Source organism: Chironomus tepperi, unplaced genomic scaffold (genome assembly GCF_022539635.2).
Source record: "Chironomus tepperi strain 1889 unplaced genomic scaffold, CSIRO-AGI_Ctep_v1 contig_34, whole genome shotgun sequence".
NCBI lineage: Eukaryota > Metazoa > Arthropoda > Insecta > Diptera > Chironomidae > Chironomus > Chironomus tepperi.
In genome coordinates this window covers 762357-782508 of record NW_027226156.1, presented here as the reverse complement: position 1 = coordinate 782508, position 20152 = coordinate 762357, and the positions used below count along the sequence as shown (strand labels likewise).

Below are 20152 nucleotides of genomic sequence, written 5' to 3'. Positions count from 1 at the left end.
ATTAGACTACGAATACAAGTTGACTGGCAATGAAAGAGTATCAAGCCACGAGGAATTCTTCAAAATTATCATAGACGTCAGCCAAAAAACAGTCAAAGTGTCCACATTTATTGCAAGAAAATGTAAGAAAGTCATGCAAATTTTAAGAAAGATTTTTAGAGGATTTGATTATTTTGAAATTTGCTTTGAGGAATTGAAGGTTTTAAGATTCAATCCTTGGGATTTGAGGAAGTTAAACATGATAAATTAGGAACAAAGCAAGGATGTGATGTAACAAATTTGAATAAATTACCAAAGAATTGTAAAAATTCAAAATATTACTTTTTAAAGATCTTATCAATTACAGTTAATTCTGAAATGGAACTAGACTTCTTCTTTTTATATTGTTTTGCATAACGAATTGTTAGAATTTAAATCTATTTAGATAAAACAGCCAATGCTTCTCCTATGCTCCAAATATCATGTTATCTAAAATTGCATATATTTTGTTTATCTTAGTTTTTAAGGAAAATTGAAAGATTTTATAAGAAAGCTGAAATCTCAACATAGTTTAAACTCAAGACTATCGACAATTCATAAATTTTATCCAATGCAGCCGACAAAGTACAATTTAATTTAATTCACAATTTACACATAACAAAATGTTCAAAATTTTTACAAATTAATATTAAAAATGACAAAAAGAGTTAATGAATCTGAAATATCACTAGAATCTCCAGAGGACATACATATGTGTTCAATCGATGTTGATCAAACTGTAAAAATTGTAAGTAAATCAATTTCAATTCCTCAAGATTCAATGTTGAGGGACACAAAGACCTTCTTTCTCAGCCTCGAATTTTCTAGTGTAAAATCTACCAAAAAATAATTATTTTCTTTCTATTTCTATAGCCTTATAAGTTTAACACAATTATTCAAGACGTTGCTTTGCCTTTAGCCGTAAACTACCTTGACTCTATTGAGGATATAAGAAATAACTTCTTGGTATCAAAGGCAGTTCAAAAGGGAATTTTTGCACAACCAAATATCATGAAAAGGATTAAGTTCACATTAGTCGATGCTGAGAAAAAACATTCCATTAGGTTCTTAATTGAAAGAGGATATGCCATCAGATATTTAGACATAAAAGTTAATTGGAAATTTGGAAAGTTTATGAAACATTTTCTGTACAAGTTAGAGAAATTAGTGGAACTAAGTCTTCAAAGAGATTATTACTGTAAAGATGATGAAGATTTAAATGAAGATGAGCTGAATTTGGACATAAAAAATGTAGAAATTGCAAATTTATCGAACTTGAATGTCTTAAGCATCAACCACATTCATGACCTGAAAGACATTATGGACAACTCAACGAATTTAACAAATTTAACTCATTTGACTGCAAATTTCACTGATGACTTTCATCATAACATCTTTACAGATCTATTATGCCAGCAAAACAGTTTATTGGAACTGAATTATGAAGACTCAAAATACGACTTAGTATTTCCAAATCGAGATATCAGCACATCCATAAAATTCAAGCTTAAAAAGATGCGATTGATGGTTCCAAAAGTCAATCTCGATTTTTTTACATCCTTTCTGTCCACACAAGTATTAAGCCTTCAAGTATTGGACCTAGAACTCACAGAAGCTGATGACTTAAATTTTCCATCAAAAGACATCAGCCAAGACATAAAATTGAAACTAAAAGTTCTAAAATTTTCACATCCAAACATCCACAAGCAGAATTTCCTCAATTTTCTCAGAACTCAAGCTTCATGTCTACAGGAACTGGAACTAAAATTCATCAAAAACAACGAAGTATATGAAATGATTTTCACCGACTTTAAAGTCCTTAAAAAGCTTTCAATTGATCCAGATGGAAGTGACGTCATTTTTGGTATTCCCTTTCCACAAACTCTGACTCTAGATAGTTTACAGTCTCTGCATGACAAAAATCAAAACGGAACAGTTGTTAAAAAAATCTTTAAATTTTTTCCAAACATTAAGGAACTCAAATGCTGCGACATGATGGGTGCTGAAGGAACATCAGATACACTAACAACTTTGGAAGTCAGTGAAGTCTACTTTCCGAGAATTGAGGGGCTTTATCTGCCATTTTTAATAAATTTATTCATTAAAAAAATTATAAGATGTGACGATGACACCTATTGGAATAAATTTCCTGATAACTTCCCAAATGTCGAAAATATCACAGTCGAAAAAGTCGAAAAAAATGTCCTTAAGCTCATTAAGGAACTAAGTAAATTTAAAAAATTAAAGACATTCAAGCTAAGGCATGGAAATGCAATCAACCACGACTATAAATTAGACGAAAATGAGCAAGTCAACGAGAATGAACAATTCTACAAAATTTTGATAGACACAACCAGCCGAACTATCAAAATATCAAGCTATATTGTTCGTAAATGTGAGGATGAGATGAAACTGTTAAGGCAGACTTTTGGAGGGTTTGAGGCTTTTGAGTTCTGTTTTGAAGAATTGAGGATTGAAAGGATTTTGGAGTTTACAGCGGAATTATAGAACTATCAATGGGCAACTTATGTGGATTTTATTGCCCTCCGCATCCAATTGCAGCTCACTATATTACAGATATTATGTCAAGGTTGACTTCATGGTAATTCTCAGCTATTTTAATCAATTTACTTATCTCTCTTGCCATACATATTATTTGTATTCCATGACCTCTATGACGTCAAATGGAATTAGCAGACTCGATAGCCACCGCTAGCCAACTTCGAATAGCAATCTCTAAAGCCATCAAATCAAGCACAAGCATTTAAGTTGTATAAATTTGCATGTATAACATTCATGTTATATCAAACGGACTTGGATGATTTGAAATAAAAAAAATAACAATAAGTTATCCATTTCGTGTCTTTACAAGGTCCATTTGTTTTAATGATTAGATTGATCTTGCATAATTTTAAGCTAAAATTTTTTAGAAAATCAGGAAAAAAATAGATTGTTTTTAAATTATGGAAAATTGGTACATTTTGAAACTCTTTTGATCTACCTGTAAAGCTTGAGATTGAACGTCAAGTTTTTCCTTAAATGTCACGACTGACATAAGATTTAATTTAATACGTGTTAAGCAAAGAAGACAACAAAATGTCAAATAGAAGAGAAAAATCTAGAAAAATACAAAATAAATTATATAAAGAATCACTTAGAGTAAGTAGTTGTAGCTTTTGAATTATTGGTTAACAGACTTTGTAAGACAATTTCTAATAATTCTACATTTTTTCTTACACAGATTCAACATTCAAGGATAAAATCAAAATTTATGGATCCAAGACTACCAAATCTACCGATTGAATTAATAAGATGCATAACATTTTACCTAAATGATCTGAACGATATTAAGCAGTTGATGTTAGTTTCTAAGGACATTAGAAACTTGATCTTTGGAATTCCGGATGTAATGAAAGCGATGTCGATCAAATTATCAAATGACATCAGCTACGAAGAAGCTTTGAGCTTTTTAAAAGTTAGAGGAGCTTTCATTAAAAATTTGAGCTTTGAACCTGCTTGGGGATCATTGAAATCCCTGAGTCATCTCTTAACTTTAGTTCCTAACTTAGAAGAACTATACATAAATACTTCAGAGACTGATGATGAAAAAGTCAAATCTGTGGCATTGAAACTTAATACCTTAGACACAGATGATCAACAAGACTCCATGCATGACAGTTTGAGTCTAAAAAGGTTGAAAATCATGTCCATTAATGTTCTTGAAGTTGACGATGAAGAAATTTTGACAAATTTGATCGTCCATCAAAAAAGACTAGAGCATTTGACATTGGCGATTGGATCTATGAAGGAACCAAATTTTCCTTGCAGAGACTTCAGCCAAGAAGTCAACTTCAAGTTAAAAACCCTCAAATTATCAATTCCTGCCATAAACCAAGCAAATTTCATCAAGTTCTTTAACACCCAAGCATCAAACTTGGAAGAACTGGAACTCAACTTCATAACAGACCCAAAAATAATTCTATTTATTTTCAAATTTTTTAAAAATCTTAAGAAATTCACAATTGATGAAGATGGCAGTGACGTCATATTTAGTGAATCATTTCCAGACTTAAAACTGGAAAATTTGAAATATTTTCACGACAAGAATCAAAATGGAACAATTGTGACGAAATTATTTGAAAGATTTCCCAACATTGAGACACTCAAGTGCTGTGATATGATGAAAGCTACAGGAACCTACCCGACACTTACAACTTTAGATGTCAGTGAGGTTTATTGGCCGAGGATCAGGAACTTAATGATGCCGAATTTAAAGAATTTATTCATCAAAAAGATTTACAGATGTGATGATGAATACTATTGGATGCATTTTTCTACTAAGTTCCTAAATGTTGAAAACATTACAGTCGAAAAGGTCGGAAATGAAGGAAAGGATGTCCTCAGATTTGTCAAGAGACTTAAAACATTTAAAAAACTGAAAACATTCAAACTAAGGCACGGAAATTCAATCAACCTCGACTACAAATTAGACGAAAATGAGCAAGTTGAAGTTGAGAATAATTTCTATAAAATTTTGATAGACACGACCAGTAGGACAGTCAAGTCATCAAGTCACATCGTACAGAATCAGAGAATTATTCAAAAACATTTACTCTTAACGTTCAAAGGCTTTGAATTTTTTGAATTTTGCTTTCCCGAACTCAGAGTTCGTAGAATCAATTATATTATTTAGGACTGGGTAAAGATGGTGATATGTTTTGGAACTAAGTTGGGTGGGGGACGGAAACATGTGAGTTTGGTGGAACAGATCGGAGAAGGAGAGCCATCTCGGAGAAGGGCGACCACCTAGAGAAAAAGGAACAACCTCCGCGAATGGATACCACCTTGGGGAAGGGGAGCCACCTTGGAGAAGAGGATCCACCTTATAGGATAAAAGACCACTTTGGGGGAAGGGGGATCAGCTTGAAAAAATACTAAAATATGAAATAAAAATCAACAAATAATATTCAATATAAAACAATAGTTTTATTAACTATAATAAAATGTATCAAACAGGTACGAGTCAATGTTAGATAATAGAAATGATTTTTTTTGTAGACCAGTCCCTAAAGTAAACAGAAGAATTGACAAAGCACCCAAACCTTTTACTAAAAGAAAATTTCAATTGCTTTTTTGATTTTAGAATTTGTATTAAGTCTTGAACTGAAAGTTTGAGTATTTTTATAATTTTGCTTTATTCTTTAAAGCACTCATCAACTTTTCCATCTTCATTGCCTTTCTCATGTCACCGCTGATCTTCAATTTCCCACTCAAAAATGCATTTGCTGGCTTCAACTGTCCACTCAACATGTTGAAAAAGTCTTTTGAATCCATTGTCAATGTAGCATCTGGTTGTGAGTCTGGTGCTCCTTTGCCAGCCTTTCCTGGTGCATTCTTCAAGTCTATATGCCATGTGCCAGCCTCTTCACCGCGTACCTCAAATTGATAAATTGCACCAGTCTTTTCGATGACTTCTGGGGTAATGTGACTCTCGATCTTCTTGAATAAGGTGGCAATGGTTCCTTCCTCAACATTTTCTGTTGATCCTTTGGATGCCTCAACGTAAACATCATCAAGGAAGAAGTCAGGCATGAGTTTATCTGCATTGGCTGGATTGCAAGCATATTGAATCATGTCTGTGATTCCTTCAGATTTCAAGACCTTCTCGTCGATGAAGAAGTTACCTGTGCATGATTTTGGATCTTTGACGAGGATTGCTGGAATTAAAGAAAATTAAATAAGACTTATGGATCTAAATTTGACAGCATTAACTTACCATAAGCAGCATCACTCATAATGTCAGCCTTTCTTGAGAAATCTGAGCTGTCACCACCCGACAACATATCCATAGCAGCTGTATAAATAGCAGTCTGTGGCCATAAAGCATTAACTCCAATATTCTTACTCTTAAACTCCTCAGCCATACCCAAAACGCACATAGACATTCCATACTTAGCCATAGTGTAAGCAACATGATTTGAGAACCAATGTGGTTTCATACTTAATGGAGGTGAAATATTCAAAATGTGTGCATGATTTGATTGCTCAAGATACGGTAAACACTCCTTAGATACTAAAAAGGTTCCTCTTGTGTTGACTCCATGCATTAAGTCATAACGTTTCATTTCAGTCAATGCTGTTGGTGTTAAACTAATAGCCGATGCATTATTGACGAGAATATCAATGCCTCCAAATTTATCAACTGCACTCTTAACGGCACTTTTGATTTGAGCTTCATCGCGGACATCTACGATACATGGTAATGCTTTACCACCAGCATCCTCAATTTCTTTGGCAGCTGTGTAAATTGTTCCTGGTAGTTTGGGCTGTGAATGGATGATTAGAGATTATTATTGAGTATGGGTTGCCTTGGTGGTTTAGGGAGTTGGGTTGAGGTGATGTCTATGGGAATTCAAAGAGTTAGGGGTCTAGATGGAATATAGATCACTAAGTACAAGACGTCAGCTGATCCCAAAGGATCAAGGGTGCAAGATGTCCAACAGATCACCAAGAGTTAAAGGGACAAGATGTCCTACAGATTCCAAATAGTCTAAAGTACATACTTGACCTACATGACACCCAAACCAACTCTCTCCAGCCCCAAACCCAATAATCCACAACTACTCACATGTGGTTCTGCAGTCTTGGCAGCAATGACTATATTAGCTCCATCAGCGGCTGCCTTTAATGCTATTGCCTTACCAATTCCTCTCGATGCTCCAGTAATAAGCAAAGTTCTACCTGCTAATTTTCTAAAAAATACAAAATTCAAATTTAATAAATGATATAATCACAACATATGCGGCTAATGACGATAGCATTCAATGTTTATTGATAATTTTTGAAAAAAACCCTATTCTGTAAATAAACAGGTGATAAAAAGATTTGTAAATCAAAGTCCATTTTGATTAAGATGGCTTGAATTTTATTATCATGAATATTTTATGGAAATTGAATGACTAATTGATGATTTTTGGATATTTTTTGGCTTTTACTTACCCAGTATTGATCATGTTTATAGATTTTTCTGTTTAAATTCTAAATATGTCTATATAAATTAAAAAAACACAATAAAATTTGTGTACTGTAAATTTTTGTGATCACCAAAATAACGAGGGGAAGACAAGTGTGGGGATAATTGGGGTTTTTACGCTTTTGTGTGAAGTTTCTGATATTTTTTTGAATTTTTTTCGACCGTTAGAGTTTTGAATACTAACAATCAAGCTAAAATTACCTGAAAATTTGTAAAGTTGAACTAAATCTTTTGAAAATAATAAGTTTGAGAAATAAATTTATTTAAAGATAGAAACCCGACAATAAAAGAACAACTATTAGTTTTTTTACTAAGCCAGCAGCAACACAGCAGAAGATACAATAAAGTTTGTTTAAATTAAACAAAAAAGTAACAAAAAATTCAGCAAAAAATTCAACAATTTTAAAAAATTCATAATCTAAAAAAGTTAAAAAAAATTCATCAAAATGGCCCAAAAACCACAAATTCCTAGCATCACAACAGCACTTCCAGCAGAACTAATCACCATGATCCTAACTCACCTAAACAGTAAAAACATAAAAAGTTGCAGACTTGTGTGCAAACAGTTCAACGATTTAGTACTCTCATCATCACAAATGATGAGGAGATTAAGGTTCATAACGCAATTCGATAGTGAAGAAAATGACATTGAATATGTTAGATACAAAGCACTCAAGATTAAACGCATGGCAACGTTGTTAAAAGGACTTCAATTTCGTGCTTGTGATACTGTTGAAGATCCATTTGAAACACCTGAGCCACCGAGGTTTCATGAAATTTGTGGACCATACATCAGGTGCCTTGTGTTGAAATTGAATATGACTGACGAATTTTCATGGAACTTTTTGGATGAAGTACCAAATTTAGAGGAATTGGCGATTTTTGAGAATAAAAATTATAGGTATGACTACATACCAGCTCAAGAGAGTCCAAAAGACTTATCGAAGCTAAAGATGCTAAAAATCAGCCATAGATTACTGAACAGCTTCTCATCCAGCACCATAAATGCCGATAATCTTCAAATGTTGACAGTCAGAGTCACACATGAAAGGGATCAAGAACAAATGACAGATTTTGTGGCTCAACAGAGAAGCTTGAATTCTTTAATCATCGACGTCGATTTTCTAGATAATTTCAACTTTCCAACATCAGACATATCCTCAAAAGTCAAATTTCAATTGAATAAATTCAACATAAACGCGAAAGGTATTGAGAATAAAAGTCAGCACTTAAACAATTTTATCGAGTGTCAAGCTGAACATCTGGAAAGAATGAATATAATTTTCAAAGTATCGCGTGAGTTCCTTGAAATTCTCCTCAAAACTTGCAAAAACTTAAAGCATCTTGGACTCAACACATCCTCGAGCATCAACTTGTTCAAAAATCTTGATCCATATTTGCAACTACGATCCTTAACATCCATCAATACTAAATGTTTAGATTATCAAAAAATGCGTTTACTCATCGCAAGGTTTCCCAATATCAACGAGATACACTGTAAAGAAATGCAAGACATGAAAGCATCATTTGATAAAATAACAAAAATTAAGGTTGATTCGTTCACGTGCGACACTATGGTAAACTGTGCATTTCCAAATTTGACTGATATTTACATTAAAAATGCTTACAAAGTCCGAGACGACAACTTAAAGAAGTTCATGAGCCATGTTAAAAATATTAAGAATTTTAAGGTTGTTCGCATGCACTGGTGATCATCGATGGTAAGAAAATAAATAATATTAATTTTACGAAAATTTTAAGTTTCTTTTCTTCAAATTTAATTCAGTAAAATATCAAGAAAAATTGTAAAATTTATCAAAAAATTCAATAAAGCATTCAAAAACAATAAATTTAAAACAAAACTCAATTCAATTTTTTATTGCGATCAAACAGTTATATTTGAAAATTACAGCATGTCTAAATGGATATGATGTATTTGGACATCAGCAACATTATCCAAAATCCCATGTATATCCAAGTTATGGAAAGTGAAATATAAACATTATTGATCGGACACTCAAATACAGGGTGACAACGAACACTACTTACTTACTTCCTTCGCTGGTCGTACAGATCACTTTTTAACATCATGCAGTCAATTTCAATTCCTCTAAAATTCAATGTCTTTAAATTCTTAAATTGCTGTAATTGTTCCAATCCCAATTCATTATCTTGAAAGAATATCTTTTGGATTGACAGTATTTAAAAAATATATTAATTTGTCAATTTTTTAAATTACATGAAGCTAATTTTGCAATTAAATTGTTCCAAATTATAAAAATTTACCTGCTATTAACTGTTTATTGAGATTAGATTTTATAAACTAAATTAAGAAATGTAAACAAAGATTCAAATATAAGAATTAGAACTCAGGTAATTTTGAGTATATAATGGCTTTGTGATTTTTCATCATCAATCAGTTCTTTCTGAAAGCTTGTATCAAACATTCAATATTTGCAAATTGACAAAAATCTTTCAAAATCACCAAATTATAAAAATTATTCAAAATTTAATAAAACTAAATTAATTTAAAAACGCCAAAAGCCATCAACAAAGCATCAAAAAATGGAATCATCAGCATTTGCCATCGAATACCTTCCAAGTGAGATCATCAGCGACTGCTTGGCGTATCTCAATCTCAATGACTTAAAGAGCTGCCGATTAGTCTCACATCAATTCAACAATATCATTCTTAAATCGCAAGAAATCATGAGAAAATTCAAATTAAAAATTCAATTCAGCCTCTTGCCAGAACACATGGACATGTCTGACATATCTATAGATTTCGATGAAACTGAATCTCTTGAATTAAATTCATCAATAGAATCAGACTCAGAAATATACATGTATGAATTAGAAGAATCAAATTCACAATATCTAGGCATCTCAGAATACATTGAGGATTCTGAAAGTTTACTCGATTTGTGGAACTTTGTGGAAGATAAAGGACGATCAATCAGACGTATAGATTTGATCTTGAACAGAAACGAAGTATTTTCATGGAATTTCTTGGACAAACTGCCAAATTTAGAGGAACTGACAATGAATCTCATTCATCAAATCAAAGTATTGAATGTTCAGACAATGTCATCACCTGGAAAGAATGGCCATAAACTGAAGATTCTCACCATCAATTCTAATTTACTAGTTACTTTACTAGCCAGCACCAAAAATGTGACAAAAATTGAAAAATTAACAGTTTTTGTAGATTCAAAAGATGATCTAGAAATCCTAACAAAATTTATTGCTGAACAGCAGAACTTGACAGAATTGAATCTCATATTTAATAAATCAATAAACGCAATCAACTTTCCATCATCAGACATAATTTCAAAGGCCAAGTTCCAACTCAAAAAGTTCAAATTCTACACAAACAAAAAGCCAAACCAAAGTAAACACTTCTTAAAGTTCATCGAGTCACAGGCTAAACATTTAGAAAAATTGAAGTTTGACATGACACCTGATGAGAAGCTCTCCGAAATTATCATCAAAAAATGCAGAAATATAAAAAAATTGCAACTTAGTGCTGACTCTAACTGTGCTAATGAACTATTCTCAAATTGTCATGAAATATGGAAGCTGCCAGCTGTGGAAACCTTGAAGTGCGATATCATGGAAAATCCAAGCTTCAACACAATCATTACAAGACTTCCAAGTGTCAACAAACTAAAATGTACACGGTTTGGAGTATTTAGTGGAACTTACGATAAAGTAACAGAAATTGAGACTGACATATTCATGAGTAATGAATATGGTATCAATATTCCAAATTTGAAGACTCTTCATATCAAGAGTCTTATGGGAATGAAAATACAGGACTGGATGGAATTTACAAATAAACATCAAAATATTGAACATTTGTCAATCCAAAAGATATTCTTTCAAGATAATGAATTGGGATTGGAACAATTACAGCAATTTAAGAATTTGAAGACATTGAATTTTAGAGGAATCGAAATTGACTGCATGATGTTAAAAAGTGTAGCTGAATTATTTTAAAATGTATAAAGAAATTAATAAATAAATACTGAGTTAATAATCGAATAACAACCTACTGTTTTTTAAATTACTTATCAATTGGTATCACTTAAGTGGTTCGGATTATGTTCTTGTAATCTACATTCTTTGTTAAGCAATTATTATTGGATGTACAATAAAAATATTTTTCAGAATTTTAAAAAATAAAAATTAAAGATGATCAGTGAGATTTACAGTGAAATTGAGAGAATTTTATGCTGTAAGAAGGCTTCAATACCTAAAGATGAGCACGAAATTCCATTAAGGCATGCAAATAGACTTTGGAGTAGTTTCAGGAACGACGAAATGGTAAATATATCATAGGAGTAGCTATTAATAGATTGTTAAGCATAGGCCGCATATATACCATTTATGTGTTGGATGTCATAGTGGTCTGTTGTTACTTGATACAATCTTTTCGGTGTCCTTTGATATCTAAACCCTAAATAAAGAAGTAATTTCCTTATCTTGACAGTTTTTCGCTGATAACTTAGTTATTGTCTTCTTCACCTGCCTAGCTTCAATTGATATCTTATTTACCTCTAAACTAGGTTCACCATCTAGATCACAAAGACAAATTTGCCAATAATCCAAACCTACCTGCAGAAATCATCATAAAAATCATTTCAAACTTGGATGACTTTGAGGATCTAAAAAACTGCATGCTGTTGTCCAAAACCATTCGAAATTCAATTTTTAAAACACCAGAAATAATGAGAAAAATTATAGTGAATTTAAGTTGTTCTGAATCATCAAAATTCCTTGATTTTAGAGGACACAGCATTCGATGTTTGAGGATTCAAAGCTTCCAAGATGGCACATTACAGACAATTTTCAGCAAAGTTCCAAATTTAGAGGAGCTAACGTTCAAGAATGGACAGTTAAATGACAGATTTTCAAGACAGAATTCGATATTAATCCACGATTTTGATAAAAATAACAATCCCAAAGACATTCTTGATGAAAGCAGTCGAGCAGAACTGCCGAATTTGAAGATTTTGGAACTAAGGTCATCAAATTTTGAAATGTTCACAAAATGCACTCAAAATGTGACAAAATTGGAGAAATTCACAATTTATATGACAGAATTGAATCATAGTGACAGCATAGCAGAGTTTGTAGCCCATCAAAGTAGTTTAACAGACCTGAACCTCACTAATATTTCACAACTTCATGTCTTTGACTTTCCATATCAGTTGATCTGCTCCAAAGCAGCGTTTAAGCTCAAAATTCTCAAAATAATTAGAATTAAATGTGATGTGAAGTTTTTAGAGTCACAGCTGGAAAACTTAGAGGAACTGGAACTTACAGAAGTCGACAGCATCAACACACTTGAAATTATATTAAAAAAATCAAGGAAATTAAGGAAATTGTCACTTGGGTCTGTTGCTTGTTCTTGGCTTCTTTTACCAGATTTTATGGATCTTAAACTGCAAACTCTAAAATTTTATGAAGACAGAAACAGCAAAGGAGTTGAATTGGACAAGATTTATGCCAAATTTCCTAATCTACTCAGCCTTAAGTGCCTGCAATTGACACCAGTTGATGGGATCTTTGATGTCCTTGAGTCATTGGAAGTATTTGTGCTTGATTGCCAGAAACTGCTCAATTTGCAGCTTAATAGCCTCAAAAACTTGACAATCGTCAAAATTTCAAAATTCTCTGATCCAAAATTGTTTGAAAAATTTACAAAAAATATAAAAAATATCGAAAATTTGACAATCAAGCACATCGAGGACCACCATAACATACCCAGTATCTTAAAATGCCTTAAAGAGTTCAAAAACCTTAAAACCTTTAAACTAAAACAAGCTTCTTATTACGATGACTATGAGATAACCATCGACACTAAGGAGAGAACAGTCAAGACTTTAAGATCAAGTGTTGAAAAAAATCAGGAAATTTTGAAAGTTTTGAATGAAAATTTTGAAGATTTTGAATTTTTTGAATTTAAAAGTTTTATTGGTAAAATTAAGAAATTTGATATTGTTGTGCAGTTGGATAAGCATTGAAGCTAGTTAGCATGTCTGCCCTCTAAGTTGAGTAGGTCTGAGTCACCCTTGGTATCACCCCTGAGTATCATTACTAATCTAAGCCTTACAAAAAAAACCTAAAAAAACAAACAAAACAAGTAATAAATTTTAATGATGTCTTTGCAATGCCTTACGTGCTCCACGAGTCTTTAAAGTTTGTTTTTCAATTAAGAACAACATTTCATTACTATTGCAGGATTTGTGGCCTTCTTATTACTTATTTACTGCTTATTACTATCACGATTGTTGAGCTAATTTCAATTTCTAAAACATTCAATATTGAATATAAATTGAAACATTTTTTGAGAATTTTGTAGTCAATTTTGAGTTACAGAAGTGATAAAAGTTAAATAAAAAAGGATGAAATTATTCAACATTTTCTTGTTTGTTGCCTTTTTGGGTGAGTTTTTTTAGTGATATTAATGAATGTTTATCCTCAATGCTCAATGCTAGTAGACCAAGCATTTGAAATTTAAAAGTTCATCTAGAATTCCACAAAAGGTTTAAAAACTAGTGTATCGAATAGAAATTGTGGATTCTCAGCAAAACGGTTTTGCCCCATATAAATCCATAATTTTCACTTCCAGTTGCATTCTTTGCCCAAGTCTCAACAAGCCATTCAGACGATGATCACGAAAATCAAAATGATCATGAAAATCACGAACATGAACATGACAATCACAATGAGCACGAAGGAAGTCGTCGTCATGGCTTTGGAAATAAGGAAGAGGAGAACACCAATCGTGGACATCGCAGACGTAATTAAATTAAGCAAAATTCAAGATTTATGGACTTGATTTTGATTTTATAATTTCTATTTTTCAAAATATTGTGAATAAAAATTCAAGAAGAAAAATTTTAAAAATGTAAAAAAAAGTTTAAATTTTTAAAAATCTGAAAATTTAAAAAAATTAAAATTAAAAATACAAATTTTTAAATTTGGCTAAACTTAAAAAAATTCTTTATTTAAATTCCGTTTACATTAAATTAAGCTACACTTAATTTACAGTTGAACAATTTATTATTTGAAATGGACAAAAATTATAGAACGAATTACCATTTATTTAATATTAAGCATGGATTTTTAGTGACTTGTGACACATTTCCTACTCGGATTTAATTTTTGTCAGTGCAATCCTTTCAGTCATGTTTCACAATTTTTATATTTATATAATGTAATTTTCAAAAAAAAAGTTAATTAAATTTTTTATAATAATAAGCATCATGTCTGGAAATTCATTAACATTTAAGCTAAATAATAAATTCAACAGGTGCTGCAATTTCCATACATGTGCATATATATAATTGAAATTAGAAATAAAATTTTAAAAATTGGAATAAAAAGTTGAGTTTTGAAATGAAAAATGAATTTAAAGTTTTAAAATTAATTTGAAAATTTTTAGAAAAAATTTAATAAATAAAAAAGTGAAAATTTTCAAATTTTCAAAATTTTAAAAATTTTCAAAAATTCTAAATTTATCAAAATTTTTAAAAAACCTCAAAAATTTTAAAACCATTCGCATCATTTTTCAATAATTTTAAACAAAAAGTTAGTAAATTTTTGGAAATAATTTTCAGCATCTTCCACAGAACGTCATGCAAATCTCATACGGAATTGCAATCGATAGTCTTTCCAATAAAGTCTTGGACATAATCCTCACCTTCGATTGGCAATACAAACCATTCTTCAAGTAAGGCACGTTCAATGAAATAGAAAATTTTAGGAAGTGGAAATCCGTTAAATGGCGACGCAACTGGCAATGTATAAGCTCCCATATTCTCGAAGAACATAAAGTCACCAACATCAGTTGCTAATGGCAACTCAATATCGGATATTATTTCATCTAGGGCATCACAGGTTGGTCCGAAAATTGTTGACTTTATCTTCTTCTCATGATGATTGGACTTCTTTAGTAGGATAGGCTTAACAACTTGATGATCATAGAGTAGACAATTGAATGAGGCATAGACACCGTCATTCAAGTACAACATCATGCGATCAGGTTCGTTTGTTGCTTGATTCATGATGTTCTTCTTGGAAAAGATGTTAGTCACTAATGTGAAGGCTGATGCGACATAGTAACGACCTGGCTCAGCAATGACTTGAACCCTCTCATCCGGAAAGTATCTTTCCAGACTGTCATTAACAATCATCGAAACTTCATCGATGTCCTTATCATTGTCACCAGGGAATCCACCACCAATGTCAACAACTGACAACTCAAATCCAAGACCTTTAGCTTCATCAAACAAGTCACGGCAGAAACGAATAGCTTTGTTGTAGACAGGATAGTCCTTGCAGCCAGAACCAACATGGAAGCTAATTCCGACGACATTCAATCCCATTTGCTTGGCAGCTTTAAGGAGCTTTGGAGCTTCGGTCAATGGATCGCAGCCGAACTTCTTGCCGAGGGCGCATTGAGCAATTTCAGCTTCACAAACGATGCGAAGAACGAGGCTGGAATGAGAGAAATTGAAGTTAGTATTGCAAAATTTCAAAGGACAGTTCCGTAAAAATCAGGAAATTTCCATGGAAACTTACCTCGCATCAGGATACAATGTCTTGATTTTCTGCAATTCAATCTCGCAGTCAAAGGTCATCATCTTAATTCCCATCATCTTAGCAAACATAAGTGCGCTCTTGGACTTTGCTGGATTTGCAAAGATAATGCGATCAGGCTTGACACCAAGACTCAAAACTTTGCTCATTTCTCCCTTCGATGCACAATCAAATGACGTTCCTAGCAGTGCAAGTGTAGCCAACACAACATCATTGTCATTACACTTTACAGCATAGTAAGGTGCAACTCGTGGCATCTTTTCGATCCAATTTTGATGCTTCTTGATGATATCACCGATGTTAAAGATGTAAAATGGATCTTCTTGATTGATTGTACCGTTAAGAGTCAATTGATTGATAAGTTCAGTTGAATTGACATCATCGTCCATAATATGGATACGATCATCCTCATTTTCAGTTGTAAGCTTCATCTTTTCTGTGAAAAAATTTCCCGATTTGATTTGAAGTAAATCAGACGAGTGAATTATTGTCTTCTTGATAATTATCAGCGAATTAAACTTATTGCCGTAATATGATTATTTATCGTAATAGTTATGGAGCTAAGCGAACTGAAATTGGATGAAAAGTTTGATGTTAGACCAACCTGAACTCTAAATCTGATCAAAAATTCCAAAACTTACTGTGTAAATTTCTTATAAAAATATTGAAAGCGTATCTAGATATAAAAAGACTTTATTCCAGATTGTGTTTATTTTCCCTCAGCAAAAGTGCCTTGCGGTCAGTGCCCACTGCGGGGCTAACTGACCCTCGAGAAATACCTGAAAATAAAGAAAAAGCTCACGTTAGAATGTTCAATATGTGATTTTAAAAATCATTTAAGGATCATATCCAATGAGAGGGAAAGTAGGACAAAATTCAGTCAGTTCCGTCAAGATTCCGATGGTTGAGGCGAGGATCAGCTCAAATTCTGTCAGTTTTGCTCATAAATCTGTCAAACTTCTTTGAATCCGCCTTAAAATGATGCTTAAGTCCAAATTTCGCTGAATTTCGGCAGAAATCTCTCAATCTCCACAACATGTTCATCATCTCCCTCAAATTACACTCCATTTCATCAACCCATTATTAGTTCAATCAAAAAGTCCAAAAAAACCTTATCAATCCTCATAAATCATTCCATGACTCACTACAAATGCTTCACGACTTGAATATAAATTTCTTAATTACTTATATTTTACTAACATGACCCTAATTTTCACTAGTTTCATAAATCATGTGATTGCTCAATTCTCCACGAGCCGACAGAATTATGCTTAAGCAAACGAATTTGAAGTAATTAAACTTGATATTTTGCTTGATTGTGAAATGCGATGCGATAATTTAGAAAGATTATTGACGTTTGGAGTGTGAACGGGGATGATGTGAGCTTGAGAGAGAGTTGAAGGTTGGGACAACTTGAAATTATTGAAGCTTAATTGAGAATTAATAGAAATTAATTGAAATTGACTACTCAAAATCAATCAAACGACATTCCATTCACAAGAATTGACAAAAAAATTTACGCTGACAAATTTCCTTGTAAATATTTTAGTCACTCATGTTATTTTGTCGTTTCTTCTTGTTTTGGCACCGAACATTCTCTTTCAATATAATTATCGTATCTTATTTTTCTTCCTCCTATACACAACGTGATCAAAGTCCAATGTGAATCATATAAAGATTTCTTGTCTTAGTCAAAATATAAATAAAAACAGATGTAAACTGGAAATTGAATATTTGGAGATAATGGATTTGTTGATATGTCTATAAGAATTAGTAGGAATTAAAGAGTGTCGTGTAGAGTCAGTTGTCAGTGTAGATAACGAAAACATGTACATCATGTTGTAGTCAAGAAAGTGATAGTTTAGTTCTAGACAGTTAAGCCATTATGATCTTTATGGGTCATCTAAAAAGCCAAAGAGCATTCAATCGAGAGCTCTACTACAACTGAATGTATTGATTGTCCTCAACATTTTTAAGGCAAGGCAAACCTTAGTGATAAGCCGCACGTATATTACCTTCAAATAATTCATATACATTTTGACAAAAATGAGCTAAATTTGAGTTATTTTCAAAAAATACAAAGAAGACACAAGTGGGTCAATATGAAATAAATTGAGGTTCCCTATGGAATAATAAGAAGTTCTTAGTAAATAAACAACAAGTTTGAGCTGATTTGGGATTTTAAATTGTTCAGATTTTTGGACATAGCTCAGAATTAGAGTGACTTGCACTATTATGAACTGCATATTGACTATAGTTTGCATTATCTTGACCATTATCAGAAGTTATCAGCTTCAAGATCTGCTGCTCATGAGCATTATCTCATTAATCGCAACAAAAACCGCCGCTTATTGCCAACATCAACTCTAACTCCAGACAGAATCACATTTCCGTAGCAAAAAAGGGGTCAATTTCAAGGATCAAGAACGAAGATTACGATGAACTTATATGAAATTCTATCTGTATAAACAATGACTTGTTGCCAGGAATACAATGTATATCTATATAGTCTGTCGTAATATAATAGTTTAAAAAATATAGAGCAATGATCTTGTGTCGTACTATTTCATCTTATTCTGTCATTATTTACTTTAAATTTTTTGTTTATTGTAGCGATGATCAAATTCTGAATATGGTTGAATGTTTTGTGGGACTTTCAACTTTGATATTGAAAATTTTGAATGAATTTATTGGATTTTGATGTGTCTGACCTAAATTTTTAATTTTTAGATGAATGTCTGACTCTTATTAGGGTCATAATCAACAGTATGTCTAGATTTAAACTTGACGTTTCTAATCAATCGGGAAAGTGGCTTGAGAACTTATAAAAGAGTTGATAAGTCTCAAAAGATCAATTTTTGAGATAATTTATTTAGTTCTAATCTAATTGATGTCTACGAATAAGTACAGATACTGACATCCGGATGTGAACAGAAATAAGGTCTATAACATCAATAAGTGCAACTTTGTATGATAATAATAAGATAATGCACTTGAAACCGGATTCAATCAGTAGAATCTTCAAATTAGACTCAAAATTCAACAAAAATGATTCAAAATTTCACAAACTAGACCCAAAAATTCTACAATATCAATCTAAAATTCCACAAAATTTTCGGCATCATATCAAAATTTATTACTAATTTCACGAAATTTCACAAAATTATGAACTCACACCAGTCTTTAAAACAGTCAAATGAACCACTTTGAGAAAATCTTTCTCACTTGCACAGCTTATTGCCTGAGCTTGTGCCAACGCTATATAAAATCTCAAAACTAATTGACTAATTCGAATGCTTAGTCCTCTATTTTTATACTCTCAATAATTTTCCTTGGTAATGAAATCTATGCTTAATGCATTTTTTTCGTGTGAAGTTCAGATCCCCTCAGGCAATCCAATTAATCATACATAGGATTCCAAAGATGGCATTTTGATAGTCAATTGAGTGTTTTGAGAGAAGAAAATTCAGCTTATTGATTTTAGGGATTCGATAAGCTTCGAATATTGGTCATAAATTTTTAAGCATTTTTTGATAGTTTCAATGCACAAAATTCACCATTTTGAGGGATATAAAATATGACACTCAGAAAATCAATCAAAATTTTTCAAAACTTGATATCAAGTTCTCATTTTACATCCAAAATTGACACTTAAAATGGTCAAAATTCACTAATTTAATGCAAAATTCATCTTGGTTTTCTAAAAACTTGAGGTTTTTTTCTCGAACATTCCAAAATATACAGCCTACAATCCCAAGGTTTGCCCTATATACCATACATTGACAATTTAAGTCACAAAAAAATCCCCAAAAATTCACCCAATCCCCCTAAAAATCAATACAAAATTTCCCTCAAAACCCCCATAAAACCAATATTCTTTAACTTCACCCCTGCATAGCAACAGTGACAAAAAATTTTCCATGCATCAATTAAAAAAAATAATCACTTGTTACATATTTGCTGTCTCCGTATGAAAAAAAAAAATGAAAAAAGAGTCTCAAATTAAAGGTCAAATAATGAGCAAGTTTGACTGATAATTTTTTTGATTTTTGATATTCCAGACGGAACTACTGACGCATCATAAAGAACTACATGAAAAGGCCTCGTGATTTGATTTGTAAAATAGACATAAAAAATGATGGCCTTAAAATACAATAAAAAAAGACATTTTTTACTCACTATTTTTAAAAAGGATTATAAAATGGAGATTGTGAAAGGTCGTTGATTCGCTTCTTAGACGCTCATGGAACAATTCACTCGGTTTACTTCCTTTATGATGAAATTAATTCACTAGAAAAAGATTTTTTTTTTATTTTATGGTTTTAACTGGTGAAGCCTAGATGACAAAATAGTTTTGATTTGATAAGTGCTGTACTTACTGAAGTTGTTCCTCGAATTTGTATGTCATGTGTGGATTGAGTTGTTTTCCCCAGTTGGCAGTGGATTCATTGATGTGATGTATTTTGGGGGGAAATATTTATTTTGATAATT

General features: G+C 32.0%; 5 protein-coding genes across 6 annotated transcripts; 3 read left to right on the top strand and 2 right to left on the bottom strand.

Moving 5' to 3' along the window:
• The first annotated feature begins 574 nt into the window (after window positions 1–574).
• On the top strand, window positions 575–2826 carry LOC139097326 (uncharacterized). Its single transcript, XM_070649138.1, has 2 exons — window positions 575–766; window positions 892–2826. Exons 1-2 carry the CDS (start codon window positions 674–676, stop codon window positions 2524–2526), a joined length of 1728 nt encoding a protein of 575 aa, XP_070505239.1. The 5' UTR covers window positions 575–673; the 3' UTR covers window positions 2527–2826.
• Window positions 2827–2913: 87 nt separating this feature from the next.
• Window positions 2914–5033, top strand: LOC139097377 (uncharacterized). The gene is made up of 2 exons (XM_070649193.1): window positions 2914–3177; window positions 3260–5033. Exons 1-2 carry the CDS (start codon window positions 3115–3117, stop codon window positions 4709–4711), a joined length of 1515 nt encoding a protein of 504 aa, XP_070505294.1. The 5' UTR covers window positions 2914–3114; the 3' UTR covers window positions 4712–5033.
• On the bottom strand, window positions 4980–7149 carry LOC139097449 (hydroxysteroid dehydrogenase-like protein 2). Its single transcript, XM_070649280.1, has 4 exons — window positions 7018–7149; window positions 6647–6770; window positions 5795–6344; window positions 4980–5735 (listed from the first exon to the last, which is right to left on the bottom strand). Exons 1-4 carry the CDS (start codon window positions 7029–7031, stop codon window positions 5200–5202), a joined length of 1224 nt encoding a protein of 407 aa, XP_070505381.1. The 5' UTR covers window positions 7032–7149; the 3' UTR covers window positions 4980–5199.
• A 4041-nt stretch (window positions 7150–11190) lies between these two features.
• On the top strand, window positions 11191–13102 carry LOC139097358 (telomerase component p95-like). The gene is made up of 2 exons (XM_070649170.1): window positions 11191–11377; window positions 11620–13102. Exons 1-2 carry the CDS (start codon window positions 11246–11248, stop codon window positions 13078–13080), a joined length of 1593 nt encoding a protein of 530 aa, XP_070505271.1. The 5' UTR covers window positions 11191–11245; the 3' UTR covers window positions 13081–13102.
• Window positions 13103–14031: 929 nt separating this feature from the next.
• On the bottom strand, window positions 14032–20059 carry LOC139097422 (ornithine decarboxylase-like). Of its 2 annotated transcripts, XM_070649251.1 has the most exons (5): window positions 20041–20059; window positions 19841–19951; window positions 16303–16440; window positions 15644–16230; window positions 14032–15559 (listed from the first exon to the last, which is right to left on the bottom strand). In XM_070649251.1, the coding sequence occupies exons 4-5, from the start codon at window positions 16090–16092 to the stop codon at window positions 14707–14709; spliced, it is 1302 nt and encodes a 433-aa protein (XP_070505352.1). In that variant the 5' UTR covers window positions 16093–16230; window positions 16303–16440; window positions 19841–19951; window positions 20041–20059; the 3' UTR covers window positions 14032–14706. The 2 variants fall into 2 exon arrangements, with proteins under 2 accessions (XP_070505352.1, XP_070505359.1); XM_070649258.1 differs by lacking the exons at window positions 19841–19951; window positions 20041–20059 and adding an exon at window positions 18839–19161.
• Window positions 20060–20152: the final 93 nt, after the last annotated feature.

Coding starts and splice junctions, on each gene's coding strand:
- LOC139097326 (XM_070649138.1), top strand. CDS start 674: ATGACAAAAAGAGTTAATGAATCTGAAATATCACTAGAATCTCCAGAG. Junction 767..891: donor TTGATCAAACTGTAAAAATT/GTAAGTAAATCA, acceptor CTATTTCTATAG/CCTTATAAGTTTAACACAAT.
- LOC139097377 (XM_070649193.1), top strand. CDS start 3,115: ATGTCAAATAGAAGAGAAAAATCTAGAAAAATACAAAATAAATTATAT. Junction 3,178..3,259: donor TATATAAAGAATCACTTAGA/GTAAGTAGTTGT, acceptor TTTCTTACACAG/ATTCAACATTCAAGGATAAA.
- LOC139097449 (XM_070649280.1), bottom strand. Junction 6,345..6,646: donor CCAAGACTGCAGAACCACAT/GTGAGTAGTTGT, acceptor ATCCATTCACAG/CCCAAACTACCAGGAACAAT. Junction 5,736..5,794: donor TATGAGTGATGCTGCTTATG/GTAAGTTAATGC, acceptor CTTTAATTCCAG/CAATCCTCGTCAAAGATCCA.
- LOC139097358 (XM_070649170.1), top strand. CDS start 11,246: ATGATCAGTGAGATTTACAGTGAAATTGAGAGAATTTTATGCTGTAAG. Junction 11,378..11,619: donor GTTTCAGGAACGACGAAATG/GTAAATATATCA, acceptor CCTCTAAACTAG/GTTCACCATCTAGATCACAA.
- LOC139097422 (XM_070649251.1), bottom strand. CDS start 16,092: ATGAAGCTTACAACTGAAAATGAGGATGATCGTATCCATATTATGGAC. Junction 15,560..15,643: donor ACATTGTATCCTGATGCGAG/GTAAGTTTCCAT, acceptor CTCTCATTCCAG/CCTCGTTCTTCGCATCGTTT.